The sequence below is a fragment of the Vicugna pacos genome, chromosome 10 (genome assembly GCF_048564905.1).
Source record: "Vicugna pacos chromosome 10, VicPac4, whole genome shotgun sequence".
In the NCBI taxonomy this organism is placed as follows: domain Eukaryota; kingdom Metazoa; phylum Chordata; class Mammalia; order Artiodactyla; family Camelidae; genus Vicugna; species Vicugna pacos.
Genome location: NC_132996.1, coordinates 26,891,799 through 26,908,986, shown reverse-complemented (window position 1 = coordinate 26,908,986; position 17,188 = coordinate 26,891,799). Strand labels below are relative to the sequence as shown.

At 34.4% G+C, this 17,188-nt stretch overlaps 1 protein-coding gene across 3 annotated transcripts in view; it reads left to right on the top strand.

Moving 5' to 3' along the window:
• Positions 1–17,188, top strand: part of PAAF1 (proteasomal ATPase associated factor 1) — a 39,224-nt gene that overhangs the window by 4,876 nt on the left and 17,160 nt on the right. For 2 of the 3 annotated variants that reach the window (XM_006203346.4, XM_072969241.1), the window contains exons 3-6: positions 159–262; positions 3,998–4,087; positions 10,944–11,042; positions 11,689–11,839. In XM_006203346.4, coding sequence (XP_006203408.3) covers positions 159–262; positions 3,998–4,087; positions 10,944–11,042; positions 11,689–11,839 — 444 coding nt within the window. Of the gene's footprint in view, positions 1–158; positions 263–1,663; positions 2,122–3,997; positions 4,088–10,943; positions 11,043–11,688; positions 11,840–17,188 lie in introns of those variants that run through there. The other variant, XM_072969240.1, reaches the window with a different exon arrangement.

The following is a 17,188-nucleotide window of genomic DNA, read 5'->3' as shown; positions in this document are numbered from 1 at the left end:
TCCAAATTAGATTCACTTCATCTCACTTTTAACACAAGTACTTGATTCTCTGTCATGAGCCAGTTTCCTCTCATCTATACAGGTGCCTGAATTGGGTCTTCAAGAAGAAAAATGTTAAATTCTCTTTTTTTGATAAATGCTTCTTTTGTGCTATATAGGTAAACCAACTTTGTATGGCAGCCTAACTTGTCAAGGAATTGGCCTTGATGGCATCCCAGAGGTTACAGCTTCAGAAGGATTTATTGTGAATGAAATAAACAAGGTGAGTTTTTATGTCTTCTAGATGGCACCGTGTGCAAAACTATAGTAGTACTTAAATATCTGCTTTAAATATTTATATTTTTATCTACATATCAGTGTCAGCTCCACTTCATTTGTACAATAATCATAGTTTTTTTTTTTACTGCCTTTGAATGTCAAAAGTTTTCTTTTTCTTTGGTACTTAACATTTGTTTTTAGATGCAAACTTTCTCTTACTTCCCTTATACCAGTGCTGTCCAATAGATAAATAATGTGAGCCCTGTATGTAATTTTAAATTTTCTAGTAGTCACATTAAAAAGGTAAAAAGAACCAGGGGGGTAGAGGGTGGGAAGGGATAGACTGGGATTTCAAAACTGTAGAATAGATAAACAAGATTACACTGTATAGTACAGGGAAATATACACAAAATGTTATGATAAATCACGGAGAAAAAAATGTGACAATGAGTGTGTATATGTCCATGAATGACTGAAAAATTGTGCTGAACACTGGAATTTGACACAACATTGTAAAATGATTATAAATCAATAAAAAATGTTAAAAAAAGTAAAAAGAAACAGGTGAAATTAATTTTAATAATGTATTTTATTTAACCCAATATATCTAAAATATTATTTCAACCTGGAATTAATATGAAAAATTATTAGAGATGGTTTACATTCCTTTTTTTCTTAGTAAGTCTTTGAGATTCTTTGTATATTTTACCCTTAGAACACATCTCAATTCAGACTCTGATTTTTTATTGGGAATACTTGATATGTATTTAGGTTTTTAAAAATTTACAGTTAAAAACATAGATCCACATACCTAAGTAGTTCCAAACATACTTAAAAGTTTTCTGATAACTGAATGAAGTATCAGTTTTAAAATTAAACTTTAAATAAAATTAAAAATTCAGATCCTCATTTGCTTTGGTCACATTTCAAGCTTTATGTGGCTAGTATCTACCATGTTGTACAGCATAGCATTATAATGTGTCTGGCAACACCTTGGTGGAGACCTACATTCGTAGTACTTAATAGTTTTTTTCATTGGTCTTTGAGGTGAGTAGATGGCCAAACTAAGTGTTGTGAAGCCCTCGAACTGACTTTCCTTCCACATTCTGATGACTGCAGTCTGTATGCTATGGCAGTTCCCAAAGGATGAACCAGCTTTTTTGTTTTCTTTTTGTGTGTAGTTAAACTTTTTTGGTTATAAGATATTTCAGGTATACTGAAAAGAATAGAGAATACCTTATGTTTCACATAAGATTTTTAGCAAACGTTTATTCATTATATTCTATACAAAGTAATAGTTGACATGTTATTATATATTTTATATTTATTTTTCATAAACAGTACTGTGTAAAGTGTCAGAAGATCTGAGTCCAAGTCTTTGTTACTCTGACACTTACTAGCAAGATGATTTTGGATAGATAACTTAGTAGTTCCCTGAGCCTCAGTTTCCTCATCTGTAAAACAGAGATAATATTATACCTTACAGGCTGATTAGTGGAGACTGAGAATGCATATGAAAGAAGCTGTAACATATTTCAAAAGTAAATTGCTGTTTATCATAACAATCCTGTGGGATTGCCATTTTAGATTTCCATTTTGCAGATAAGCAAACACACTCAGAGAGGTTAATTAACCTCTGATGATTGAAGCTGATTAGACAGTATGTCAGAATTGAAACCCAGTTCTGTTGATTTCAAGTATAACACCACCTTGCAAGCCTACATTTTTCCAGGTGTTTCGCCAGTATCCATCCACAGCCTTGGTGCTGACTTCCTTTCTTCCCTTTGTACTCAGGCCCTGATACAATTTTTATCTCCTCCAACATCATTGCTAATTTCTGCTGTGTACCTGCTGGGTCAGACAGTAAGTGCTTATGGTTGAACATTCATTTGTTATCCTAACTGCCATGAGTCACTTTGCTATTTTATGTTGCTACATTGTTCTGTTCAATAGATCTGTCATTATGCTTAAAAACCTAACCCCGAAAGATAGGAAGTTTCACTTTGAATTTTTTCTTGGTGTGGAATACTCACACTTGCCCTTCCACACTGAATTTTGTCTGTTATATCTCCTGCTGCAACTTTTCTTTAAAATATTTTCATTAACAGCATGATTCTCTACTGCTGACATTGGAAGGTAATTCAGCATTTATCTTCCTTCATAGTCTGTTTATGATATAAAGGTAGGTTTGCAGGATTAATAAGTAGGAGACCACTGATTCTTGAAATCTTTTACATAGTTAGCACCAAAGAAATGAGGTCTTCTTGAGAGCAAATTCATTTCTTATAGTGTCCCAAACACTAAGCTTTCAGAGCTCCTCACATCCTTGGTTGGTATGAATATTCAGTCAGAGAGTTTAGCTGATGCTTTAGTTTGGGGTACAGGAGACAATTCTAAATCCAGGTCAGCTCTCTTGCAGCTGTATGGGCTTTGTCATGCGGTTAGAAGCAAAAACTCATTTAATGAAAGGCCTGCAGGCAGCCAGGCATAAATACACTGGCTAAGAAAGTACAGTTTGTATAGATAATCTAATTGTTTTTTTAAAGAAGTATAAAACCTGTAATAAGAGCATACTGATTTTTAGTAATGAGAATATTATAACTTTGAAACTGTTCTTTCTAATGAACTCTGAGGACTGTGCTTATACATAGTTTAGCCTTATAAAGTTCAGAAAATCTTGATTATTGAAGATATTTTCATAGTCCAGCAGAATTTCCAGAAACTTTCAAGTACTATTGCAGAAGAGAAAACAGGTTAGGGACCATTTGGTGAGAGCAACTCCTCAGCTCTGTATAGGAGATACACACTCAGGGGATGGTGTTGGTATTCTGATTAGAGTAAGGGATTGTCATATTGCAAGAATCCTTGAGGAGGTGTTTACTAAGCCTTTTATATTTCTACACATGCTGCCTTGAAACACCAACATATTTACCTTAAATGGTTACAGAGTCTGCCTTTAGCAAATCATGTCACTTGAATCTGTTATTTATTTATTTATTTATTTATTTATTTAGGTGTTCATTATTATGTTGCTTGAATCTGACATCTGGTTCTAGGTATAATTTAACACTATGTTACCAGTGTTATCTTCCTACATACAGTAGCTGAAAGAAATGTAATCATGACTAGGCAAAACACATGGGGAATCATAAGAAAGCTATATTATGATGACCAGTCTTAAAGTCCTAGGTGAGAATGAGCACCCCAAGCCTGGCCAAGCTTGTATGACTGTACCATAATTTACTTTACCTACTCTCTCACTCTGGTAACTATACATGTCAGTAGTCTAACATTTTTTCTGAAAGTTCTTATAGGCAGCAAGTTTATTTTTAGACTAGTCTTTTAGGCCCTAACCTGGGGACTGGTGCTGTTTCCTCAGATCTGTAGATCCTTTTCCTTGCCTCACTGCTAATTGAGAATACTGATAATAGATTTTCTTCTGAAAATTAATGTTCTTATGTTTGTCAGTTGTATCTTATTGTTGGTTTGTCTTCTATGGGACAGTATACTTAAACATAAAAACGTAATGGCTCAGCGATACCAAATTACATTGCAGCTCTCTGCAGTAAAAGGACTGCTGATCTATAGGGGAGTGATAGTTTTGTGCATTGGGGAAGGAGGATTAGAGAGGGTACACTTAAAAGGTAAGTGTTTCTCTCATCCTAATGTTTTCTTTAAGAAGTTTTAATTCCATTGGAGTAGATTTACTGATGGATTTCATCTTTCCCTCTCCTTTTAGAAAAGCATTCATATTTCATGTCCAAAGGAAACTGCATCTTCGAAGTTTTTGGCACCATATACTACTTTTTCCAGAATTCATACAAAGAGTGTAAGTATTTTAATAAAATGAGGGGAAAATGTAATAGCATATTTGGTTTTTCATTTTATCTGCTTGTCTAGTGCTATAAACATATTAATGTGTTTTTCATTACTTTGCTTTATAAGATAACACAGCTGATGAAATGTATGTATGGCAAAACTGATACTTGGGTCCACTTAGGATAATAGGATAAGTGTACAAATCCACTCACTGGTAATCTTAAAGAAAGGAATTTTATGAAATGTACTTACATATGTTTTAGCAGAGCTAGTTACTGGCTTTTGGATGATGATGATAGTAGTTGATGTTTGCATAATTTGCTACTGCTCATATTTCTGTCCGTTTGCCTGCAGAACAGGGGCATTTTCTCAAAATTCCAAGTACAGCGTACTGAGGAATGATTTTCAGAGGTCTTTGTGATAAAGTTCTTTCTACTACCATAGGCTTTTTGGAAGCAGAAGTGAGAAATAGGTGAATAAACTGATTATATTAAATCCTTCTGCTTCTTATTGTGTGATATATTTTCAAAAGGAGCTGTTTTTTGCACTTATTGGAAAATAAATATACATTTAGTGATGGAAATTTAGGAAATATAAAAGAAAACGAAAATTACTCATATTTCCATAATTAAAGATAAATAACTGTTGTGAGCTTTTATAATATAACATTTATTAATAATAATCATAGTAATTTTGCCATTTACAACAACATGGATGGACTTGGAAGGTATTAAGCTAAGTGAAATAAGTCAGAGAAAGGCAAATACTGTATGGTATCACTTATACGTGGAATGTGAAAAATAAAACGAACTAGTGAATATAACAAAAAGGAAACAGATTCACAGATATAGAGAATAAACTAATGGTTACCAGTGAGGAGAGGGAAGAGGAGTTGGGAAACATTGGGCTAGGAAATTAAGAGTTACAAACTATTATGTTTAAATAAATAAGCAACAAAGATATATTATAAAACCCAGGGAATATAGCTAATATTTTATAACTATAAATGAAGTATAATCTTTAAAAATTGTGAACTGCTGTGTTGTACACCTGTAACTTAGATTGTACATTAACTACATCTCAATTTTGAAAAATCATAGTAGTAATAGCTAATATTTATTGATTGCCTGCTATGTGCCAGCACCATGCAAAGCTTTACATATCATTATTTCACTTGACCCTCTCAATCTTTTTTTAAAAATATTTTCCCGTAATAGGTTTTTATACTACATGTTCTTTTATAACTTAGTTTTTATTCGTTAATAATACATTAGGTACATTACTCTATGTTCACTTTATGTGTATTATTTTAAGAGTTGCATAGTATTCCACTGTATGGCTTTACTATAATTTATTTTTCTAATCTTACATTACTAGACATTAATTTTCTCCAACTTAATGACTTCATATTTTGGTGATATACTTATAGCTAATCCTTTACTCCCAAAAATAAGAAGAAATTAGAATACATGTGTAAAAGTGGAGTTGCTGAGTCACAGGAAATGTAAATTATAAGGCTTTTGATATGTTCTGACTTCTACTTAACTAATTTATTGAGTCAACTGTTGCTCTGCATTTCCTCTGTAAACCATTCTGACCCATGCTCGCAGCACATTTACAGCTGGTAAGCATTCTGAGGTCTGCATACTGACGCTGCCATTTAAGTTGACTGCTTACCAAGGATCAGTTATAATGTCAGCTATATTATTTTTGAAATTATGTTAATTAATTCAGTATGTTAAACCAATGAAATATGAGTGTGAAAAGACAGTGACTATGTCTTTGAAAACTAAGTTGACTGCTTTATAGAGACTTGATAAAAAAGAGTTTTTAAAAAATCTTCTATTTTAGTATGGTGTGGACAAGAGAAATATAAAATATTAGGGGAAAGATTAAAACAAAAAAACCCTGGATGAATCTTTGCTCTTAGATTGTTTTTTAAGTGTGATTAGAGATTTACCTTGCTTTAGAGGAACTGGAAGTTATATACCTTTTAGTTATAGTATATTACAAGAAAACCAAGGTAATGCTTCCTTTATAGTGATCAGTGGGCTAATGAAAAGATTAGTGAATTTTACTGTACATTTATATATTTGAGTTAAAATAAAATGTAGATATTTATGTATCATTCTCTATTATTTCTGACTTTACCTGAATTTTTTTGTGATTGACCTACTACTGGGCCCTAACCATTGTTTAAAAAAGGCTTTTACTGTATTGCTTTTCTACCAGTCTTACTTGACATTCTCTGCCAATACTGGGTAGTAGAATTTTTTTTAAGTTTTACCGTTTTGAGGAATGGTATTTCATTGTTATTAGCATTTTTAAAAATCTCAAATGAGACCATACAAAGCAGTTTTAAAGTGTATATACAACAATCATTCACTCCTTCAGTTTTGCTACTTTATACAACTGTGTGATTGATGGAAAACTGAATGGCATGTGCCTAGCTGGAAAATTTCACCTGCTTACAAAAAAAAAAAAAAAAAGGAAAGAAAAAGAAAGGAAGAAAACCCAACAACAAATATGCAGGATAGTTGCTACTTTATGTCTGCAAGTCAATTTACAAACTTTTTTTAACATTTTTTTTTATTGAGTTATAGTCATTTTACAATGTTGTGTCAAGTTCCAGTGTAGAGCACAATTTTTCAGTTATGCATGAACATACATATATTCATTGTCACATTTTTTTTCCACTGTGAGCTACCACAAGATTTTGTATATATTTCCCTGTGCTATACAGTATAATCTTGTTTATCTATTCTACATATGCCTGTCAGTGTCTACAAATTTTGAAATCCCATTCTGCCCCTTCCCATCCCCAACCCCCTTGGCAACCACAAGTTTGTATTCTATGTCTATGAGTCTGTTTCTGTTTTGTATTTATGTTTTTTATTTAGATTCCTCATATGAGCAATCTCATATGGTGTTTTTCTTTCTCTTTCTGGCTTACTTCACTTAGAATGACATTCTCCAGGAACATCCATGTTGCTGCAAATGGCATTATGTTGTCAGCTTTTATGGCTGAATAGTATTCCATTGTATAAATATACCACATCTTCTTTATCCGGTCATCTGTTGATGGACATTTAGGCTGTTTCCATGTCTTGGCTATTGTAAATAGTGCTGCTATGAACATTGGGGTGCAGGTGTGTTTTTGAAATAGGGTTCCTTCTGGATATATGCTCAGGAGCGGGATTCCTAGGTCATATGGTACGTCTATTCCTAGTCTTTTGAGGAATCTCTGTACTGTTTTCCGCAGTGGCTGCACCAAACTGCATTCCCACCAGCAGTGTTGAAGGGTTCCCTTTTCTCCACAGCTTCTCCAGCATTTGTCATTTGTGGACTTTTGAATGATGGCCATTCTGGCTGGTGTGAGGTGGTACCTCATTGTAGTTTTGATTTGCATTTCTCTGATAATTAGTGATATTGAGCATTTTTTCATGTGCCTATTGATCATTTGTATTTCTTCCTTGGAGAATTGCTTGTTTAGGTCCTCTGCTCGTTTTTGGATTGGGTTGTTTGTTTTTTCCTTATTAAGTCATATGAGCTGCTTATATATTCTGGAGATAAAGCCTTTGTTGGTTTCATCGTTTGCAAAAATTTTCTCCCATTCCATAGGTTGTCGTTTGTTTTACTTATGGTTTCCTTTGCTGTGCAGAAGCTTGTAAGTTTAATTAGGTCCCATTTGTTTATTCTTGCTTTTATTTCTATTGCTTGGGTAGACTGCCCTAGGAGAACATTTTTGAGATGTATGTGAGATAATATTTTGCCTATATTTTCTTCTAGGAGGTTTATTGTATCTTGTTTTATGTTTAAGTCTTTGATCCATTTTGAGTTTATTTTTGTGTGTGGTGTAAGGGAGTCAAACTTTTTTTTTTTTTAATTTAGGAGGCACACAGGAGTGAAAATTTTAGCTGCCCAATTTTATCCAACTACCCCACAGAGAGCACAAATAAAAGTCCCAACATTCTGTATGTTTCATTGTTATTTTAATTTGCATTCCCTTAATTATGAATTGACCACTTTTTCATATATTTATTGGCCACTCTTTATGTCATTTGCCCATTTTTCTAAGTGTGAATTTTTTTCTTTGTTGGTAAGAGCGCTTCTTATATAAAAGGTATCGATCCTTTGACGTGTATTTTACAGGTAGTTTTTTTCTAGCTTATTGTTTATGGCTTTTTGTTTATGGTGTCTTTGACATGCAAGATATTTAATATTTCTAGATAATAAGACTTATCAATTTATACCTGTCAGCTTATGGTGACTGCCTTTGGGATCCTGCTTGGGGCAGACCATAATTTTATGTATATTTACTTTTAGTTACTCAGCATAATGTAGAAGAGCAGGGACTCTAGAGACACGCTCATTGAATTTGACTTCATGGATTCTAATTTTGGTTCTGCCACTTACTGTGTGACATTTGGGCAGATACTTACCCTTCCTGTACTAAAAGTTCCTTGTCCATAAAATAAGAGTAAAAATAATATTTATCTCATACGGTTGTTAGGAGGATTGAAGCAATTAGAACTGGGCATAGAACATGGCAAGCACAATATAAGTGTCAAATAAAATTATAAATAAAGTAGTTTCTTTGAATTTTTATGTTTTACTTTTTACATTTCAAGCTTTATTTTTGTTATTTGGCTTGAAGAGGGGTCTAACTTAATTCTTTTTGAAATGATTAGTGTGTCATACCTATAGCACTACAAAGTAATTCATCCTTTATCTCATAGACTTGAATTGTCATCTTTATCCAATATTTAGGATTGACCTATAGATCTGCCTTGTTTGGTGTGACTAAGGAATAGATCTTTATCTTTAGACTCTGTCCTGGATTTGTATCCTGGCTGTGCTATGTCACCTTGGGGAAATTACTTAACCACCTCCGAAGCCTCAGATTTCTCATTTGAAAAATACAACAAATACTTAAAGATTTTTGAGTGGATTGTGTGAGAGTAGTGTCTGTTACTTGTTTGGCACATAATAGCTATTCAATAAATATTAGTTCTCTTTTCTCTTTTTCTTTAAATAAAAATTTGGAGGAAAGAGACAGCTAGTATGATCTGTAAACTACTTTTCAGTGTTCTATCACTTTGGAAAAAATGAATAGTTCAGACTTAATTACTTTTTAGGTCTAGGAACTAGGGCCCCAAAGATATGTAACACAGATAAATAACACAATATCCCTGTCCCCTCCAGGAAGAGTTTATTAACTGAGAGGATACGAAACAGTATATCAGAGTTTCTCAGCCTTGGCACTATTGATCTTTTAAGATGGATAATTCTTTTTCTGTAGGAGGCTGTTCTGTGCACTGTAGGATGTTTAGCAGCATTCCTGGCCTCTACCTTCGAGTTGTCAATGGATGCCGCCCCCACTTGTGACAACTAAAAATGTTTACAAACATTGCCAAATGTCCCCTAGGAACAAATTGCTTCTGGTTGACAACCACTACAATATATAAACAGAGCTGAAGACCACTGAGGGAGGAAGTGATGAACTCCTTGGGGGATTTGGGAAAACAAACCATTTATCTTTTGAAGAGTAGGTCATTTTCTAAAAGTTCCTTTATTCTATTTCTCATTCTCCCTGTCTCTTATTTGAGCCATTATTAGGTGATTCACCCACTTATTAATCACCTAGTATATTACAGATACTATTCTGGTACTGGGGCTATGGATTGAACTGTGTTGTAGAGCCTACATTCTAGGGATGTGGGACCAGAATAGAGTTGAAATTGACAGTACCCGTAGTCAGACTCAAGGACCAGGATTAGGGCAGTAGCAGTGGTCTTGAAGAAGAAAGATAGGTCTGAGAGATGTCTACTACACTAGAATGTGAATGCAGTACCTACCAGTGAGAAGCTAGGAGCAGAAAGGGATTACTATGAGGATTAAATGATTCAGTATTTGAAAATGATAAAACATGATATAAATGTTAATTGTTGTCATAATTCTTAAAATTAAAGGAACTACAGTTAATAGTCTTTTTATTGAGGAACCAAAATAAAGAAGAAAAAGTCTTAGAAAGTGTTACAGTTGACCTATATATCCCTTTAGTTCTTTCCAAACCTATTCATTATGGCTTAATTGGCATAGAAATGTAAAGTGGAAGGTTAAATAATTAAGGCCAGAATTCCTACTTTTTCCTTAATAATTTAGGTCAAATGAGAATCATGGTTGTTGAGAATATGACTAGGATTTATATACCTCAGTCCTACATTTCTGGAATATTTGCAACTGGGTGTTTTTTTAATCAAAAGGGGGTATTACATATGCATGTATATGAAAGAGACTTGGCATTCTGATAATAGCTTATTCATGAAGTGATTCCTAATATTCAAATTGTGTAAGTGAATCTTAGAATTCTCTATTACTTATTCTAAAATACACACACACACACACACACACACAATTAAGGTTTTATAGAGGGAATGTGAAGTAGTAAATTGGAAGCACCTTTGCTTTTCATTGAATCCTTCTGGTGCATCTTGGAAGTCTTTCTTTTATGGAAGTGAATTCCCAAGAATTAGGAGAATTATCTTAATTTTAAAATAAAATAACAAAAGATGGAAACTATGGAAATGATATGGGAATAGGGAACTTTTTAGCTGAAGCAAGAGATTATAGGTAACTGCAAGAATATCTTTCTGCTTCAAGAAATAAAGGGTTTTGGCTCTAGCCTTGTTGGGAGATTGGTGATGATAACTCAGCCTTTACATGAAACACATGTTCTTTGTGTTGAGAAGCATAAACCTGAAGAAGTCTCAGAGGAGTGTGAAATGGGAGAGGTTTATAACATATTTCAAGGGAAGAAGAGCATTTCATTGTTTATAACACTGATTGTTTTGTCTTTTGAACAGATAACATGCTTGGACATTTCCAGTGGAGGAGGCCTTGGTGTATCTTCTAGTACCGATGGGAGCATGAAAATCTGGCAGGCTTCCAACGGAGAGCTCAGAGTAAAGACTTTGGATACACTTTTAGGGCCTTACACATGAAGGGTGGTCTGAGAAACCTTAGACTACGTCATGAAAAAAACAGTGGCCCACTCTGAAAATGTAGGAACACTGCACTTCAATAGATCTTTGTTCTTCCATTTGTTAATCTGAGAACCATGCTCAAGTTTGGTGATTTGCCAGAACAAACTGGGGCTGGAACAGTTGAGGAGCCAGGCCAGTGAATGTCTGAGTGGGTGTTCCCTTGGTATGAACTGCCTTCAGTGATCCATTTCTAAGGCAGAGTATCTCGGCTGTTACACTAACTGTATGGCTGAGTCCCCCAACCTCTATAGAGGATTTTAAGGAGAGGTGAGTAAAAATCCTCAAGCCTCCTCAACTCCTTATATGTAGAGCTAGACTTAGTGATGACTATGAGAGCCATGTAGTTCAAATCCATAACATCTGTAGCCAAAGCCCAGGAAAGGGAGCCAATCAGTAGGTCTTAGTACACTACTGGTAGATAGATGAACTAAAGAGAGTCTCTGGATCTCTTCTTTTAAAACCCAGCATGTAGATTTTTCATTTAAGGGACCAAGGGTATGGGAGGTAAGAGAACATCAAGGGATGGACAAGAGAACTAGCATGGAATTTTCTTTTGTTTTTCCAGAGAGTATTGGAAGGACATGTGTTTGATGTGAATTGTTGCAGGTTTTTCCCATCAGGCCTTGTAGTTCTGAGTGGGGGAATGGATGCCCAGCTGAAGATCTGGTCAGCTGAAGATGCTAGCTGCGTGGTGACCTTCAAAGGTCACAAAGGAGGTATGAAGAGTGATTTTTCCCAAAGGTTTCTCTGATAATCCCCAGAAATTAATCACCAAAAAGACAGAAACAGAAGCTAGTTATCCACAAAAACATAAATAATTTATCCATCTGGCCAATGAACTGCTATTTCTCCAAGGATTAGCAATTCCTTTCCTACTCAGTCTTATTAATGCTATCTAGAACTAACTGCCTTACATAAATAGTAGTTTTTCACAATTGAGAAGGGGAAAAAAAGCCTCCATAGGAGATCATTTACTTGTGTGCTGGGAAAAAAGAGAGGTAGGTGTGCCCAGTTTTTCTCATTAGTCCTTTGGCTGAGGTGATAGTAAAAGCTGGGTGGCAAATGGCTGTATCACCAGACATCAGATAGAGCTTGGTACTGACTTTGTTTTTTTTAAACACCTGTATTGTGTTTTGGTTCCTGTACAATAAACTACACATATTTCAGATGTACACTTTGATGAATTTTGATAGATGTATACACCAATGAAACCACTACCACAATCAAGATAGCTAACATTTCCATCATTCCCCAAGAGGTGCAATTTTTGAATTCCCAATTTATCCCTTCCTACCCTCTTTAACCCCTGGTAGTCCTAAATTTATTCTCTATGTTGGTGAGTCTGTTTCTGTTTTGTAGATAAGTTTGCTTGTGTCCCTTTTTTTAAGATTTCATATAAGCGATATCATATGGCATTTTTCTCTTTCTGGCTTACTTCACTTAAAATGACGATCTCCAGGTCCATCCGTGTTGCTGCAAATGACTATTGTTTTTCTTTTCTTTTCTTTTCTTTTCTTTAGCTATTTTTTATGGTTGAGTAGTATTCCAGTGTGTGTGTGTGTGTACACACAACACATCTTCTTTATCTAGTCCTCTGGCGATGGACATTTGGGTTGTTTCCATGTCTTCGCTATTGTAAATAGTGCTGCTGTGAACATTGGGGTGCATGTGCCTTTTTGAATTGTATTTTTCTCCAGATATATACCCAGGAATGGGACTGCTAGATCATATGGTAAGTCTATTTTTAGTTTTTTAGGGCTGCACCAATTTACATTCCTACGAAGAGTGAGTTCCTTTTTCTCCACACCCTCTCCAGCATTTATCATTTGAAGACTTTAATGATGGCCATTCTGACTGACTTGTGGTGATATCTCATTGTAGTTTTGATTTGCATTTCTCTAGCAATTAATAATGTAGAGCATCTTTTCATGTGCTTATTGAACATCTGTGTCTTCTTTGGAGAGATGTCTATTTAGGTCTTCTGCCCATTTTTTGATTGATTCCTTGTTTTTTTGATATTAAGCTGTATGAGCTATTTGTATATTTTGGAAATTAGTCCCTTGTTGGTCATATCATTTGCAAATTTCTCATTCTGTAGGTTGTCTCTTTGTTGATGGTATCTGTGCAAAAGCTTTTAAATTTAATTAGATCCCATTTGTTTATTTTTGCTTTTATCTCCATTACTGCAAGAGATACTGCTGTTGATTCCTGTGGATTTAAAACCACAGTTCATATTTTTTAAATGGATTAACCATATAACCGGTTGGTATCAGATTGTAGATACAGAGTGAGACAATCTTCCCTCTGTAACTAACTGATTGGCTGGTTTATTGGGGAAAATTAATTTAGAAATGTTTTATCTTTAATTTGGAATTTTAAAAAATGTGATAAATATGTCATTCTTACTTTTACAAGTTTGGATATTTTTGAAAATGTAATAACATCCCCAAATAATTTCTTACTTTGATCCCTCCTTTGAGACCATAATATGCATCATCTGTACCACTCATTTGAGAATTAATTATGTATTGCCCTATACTTATGATATTTAATCTAGTGTTTTTGCCTTGTGTACCGGACTGCATTATAAATAACTTGCTTGTAGAGATTGATTTTTAAGTTTTAATACTTTTAAAAAAATATTCTATTTATTATTGTATTATTTAGTTATTTTATTTTGGCAGGGTTGGAGGAGGTAACTAGGCTTGTTTATTTTTAGAGGAGGTACTGGGGATTGAACCCAGGACCTCATGTATGCTGAACATGTGCTCTACCATCTGAGCTATACCCTCCTCCCTTAATAATTCTCTATAATGGTTTGTCAGATTACATACAGATCATCTAGCAAACACACATGCTAACCTTAGCAAATAAACAGGTTTACATCTAAGACTTAGGTATATGGGTGCATTGAGAGGGAATAGAAGGGATATTTAGAGCCTTCCTCACATTCAGCCTGAAGAATTGACAGGTCTAAGGAGTCAAAGTGGCCTCACATTTGGGGAGTCCAGGAGCCAAAGGCATCTAGAAGAACATTGAAGGATTTACCTCAGATCTGGCCACCTTGAATGTATGAGGCACAGGGAAGCTTTCCAGTGGAACAAGACATGGCTGTGCATGTTGAACTCAACAAAATGCATATTCAGCATCAGTGCTCACTCAACTTCAGAAAACCTTTGGATTACTGCAGTATTGAGTGTACCCTCCCAAGTCTCCCAATGTTCTTCAGTTCTTGAGAACCCATGCATGTCATTTAACTTAGAGTGACTTATAGAATGTTTGTTAATCTGATTTAAGCTTTTATTCACATAGCTGTTCCATTCTTTTGGCCCTGTGAGGAAGTCCTGGGGTGGGGTGGGGGCGTCTTCAGAGTATAACAATCCTGACTCTTTTTTCCTTGAGAGTTTTTTTTTTTTAATTAGATTGAACAGAAATGGTAATAAGCTTTAGGAGAAATTACATGAAGTCAGATCCAGACTGATGTCTGTCAGATCTTGAATGTGCCTCTCCAGTTAGTTCTGTAAAGGAGCCTCGGGTTTGGGGTTGCCCATTCTTCCACAGTACAGAGCAAAAATTGAGATTAATCTCCAGTAATTTAGCGGCGGATGGGACACTGTCTCCACTCAAATGACTTCCAGGTTTGTTTGGCTCCTTTTTTACAATCTCTTTAGTTCTGAGTATTTGAAGCTCTTTATTAGCAGAAGTCATGAACCACATAAAAAACAATAAAGAAGTATTACCTGCATTTGTGATCTTTAGTGGTTTCACAAGTGGTGACTAAATAAGAGAAGCAGAAGATAGTGTTGAAAGTGAACATGGACTTTCATTGCCCAGGTAAGTCTTGGCAAACAAGATATAAAAGGAAGACTGGACTGAACATAACCTGATGTTTACTGCAAGGAACCACAAGGACACTAATAGAGTAGCTAGCTCTATATAAAGGACTATTGTAAAGGATAACCTTTTGTTAGCTTAACTAAGTTCCTGGCTTGCTTACTGCTTCTAGTGTATGGAAACATGATAGTAAGGGAAGCAGTATAGTAGAGTGGTTAAACATAGGATTTGAAGTCATACAGATCTTGGCTTAAATCTTAATTTTTCCATTTACAATCTGTACAACCTTGGAAAGTTGCTTAACTTTTCTGAACCTCAATTTTCTCATTTGTAAAATGGAGATAGTATTAAATGAGATGGTGCATATGAGAGATTTGGCATAACCCCAGCATACAAGTGCACAATAAATGTTATTGTTTATATAAAATATAACACTAAACCTTAAACCCTGCCACAAAAGGTGAACCTTGTGATGCTTTAACATATTTGTCAAACTTGAAAAGCAGAAATTGTTACTTCTAATAGAATAGACATTTTGATCCTAGTTAATATGTAATTGGTCTTTTCTGACAGATACATATTTTATATTTAATTAAAGGATTAGTGTGTTCTTTACTTAATTAACAAGCAGAAGTAATAAGATTTGTGTGTTTCTAAATCTTTCTATGAAAAGATAAACTAAAAGTAGTTTTCTATTTGTAATATAGGAGTGTACTAAGTAGCTCTAAAGTGTGCTTTAATCAGTTTGAAGCTTTTTAGTTGCCCAGGCCATTTAATTAATGTTGGGGAATTTGGGGATATATATTCATAATCTTAATTCTTTGTAATAAGCACCAGATCTTTCATAATCTATGAAAACATTGAGTCCAAATGAAACACCATTTCAGTTGATTGGTGAGTTTCTTTGCTCATCACGGTAGGAAAGATGCTTACATTTTAAAATAACTTTAAGAAACCAAGTTACATTTTTGGCACTTGGGTCATTCTTTTCAAACTGTTATATACTTTTTTTGAAATAGGATATGTTACCTCCAAGTAATAGCAGGCAAGGCTCGTTATTCTCTGAGATCTGAGTAAACTTCTTAAAAATATGCCTAGAAATATGAAATGTGCTGTTTCTTACTAATACTTATTTCAGTTGTAGTTTCATCTAACATTATTTTTATTTCCCAGACTTTGGCTAGGATGTTTATATATGATTCAGCTGAATCTTTTTTCTTGAGGGCAGATTTTTTTTGTCTTGATTTATATGTTGAGGACTTCATGTCTGTTTGGTTTGTATCAAAGTCTTTGCCATCTGATAGGTCTTAGTTATGTATGGCTGCTGCTCTTACAAGTGCATTCCTGCTACTTTCACAGCCTCTTCTTTAAGTAATTCCTCAAAAGTTCCCACACCTGTAAGGCCCGTCTTTCTTTTATTCTTGTCATCTAAGAGTCAAGAGACCCACACTAGATGCCACTGTGTTGTGACTGACATTTTATTAGAAACAGGGTGATAATTTTCCACTCTACTTTCATAAAAAAGGAAAACTTTCTAGGTGGCAGCTCTTTACCAAGTATTACTTGAAATTTGTACACGGTTAATACCTTCCAGAACTACCTAGCCACAACTGTAGCAACCTGCCTTGGGTACATATTTTTCAGAACTTCTTTTTTTTTTTTTTAAAGCTTGCATCACTTATATGGAACTGAACAACATTTTAAAATAGAAGTTGCAACTTTCCAATAAAGACATAAACAGATCATTAATTGCTTAATAAGAGCTGAAGGCCCTTCCTAATGTTCCTATTGTTGATTCTTTAAGATTCTTAAAAGATCTAAGATCCTTTTCTAGCGAGAATGCTGAATGTTTTAGGGAGATAGAGTGGAAAGGTGGGTTTTCTAAACTCAAATTACTTTACAATTACAAAATATGTTGTAAATAAGAAACACAAAATAGTAACAAAACATGTTGCTTCCTTAGATCTACTTATGAGGAAAAGACTACTTTTAAAACCTTATCTATAGTGGTCTTTGTTCAGTGGGTATATAGTTACAAGGATTACATTTTATTTTTCCAACAACTATAATCAGCTATAGAAATTGGATTTAGTTTTTATTTTAAATTGGAAATATTTGGAAGCTTACACTATGAATTATGTCCCACCTGAGTTGTCTCTAGTCACATTTTCTCAAATAGGCCCTAAATTGGCTACTTTTAAAACTTGGGGCATTTTTAATAAACTCTTTTT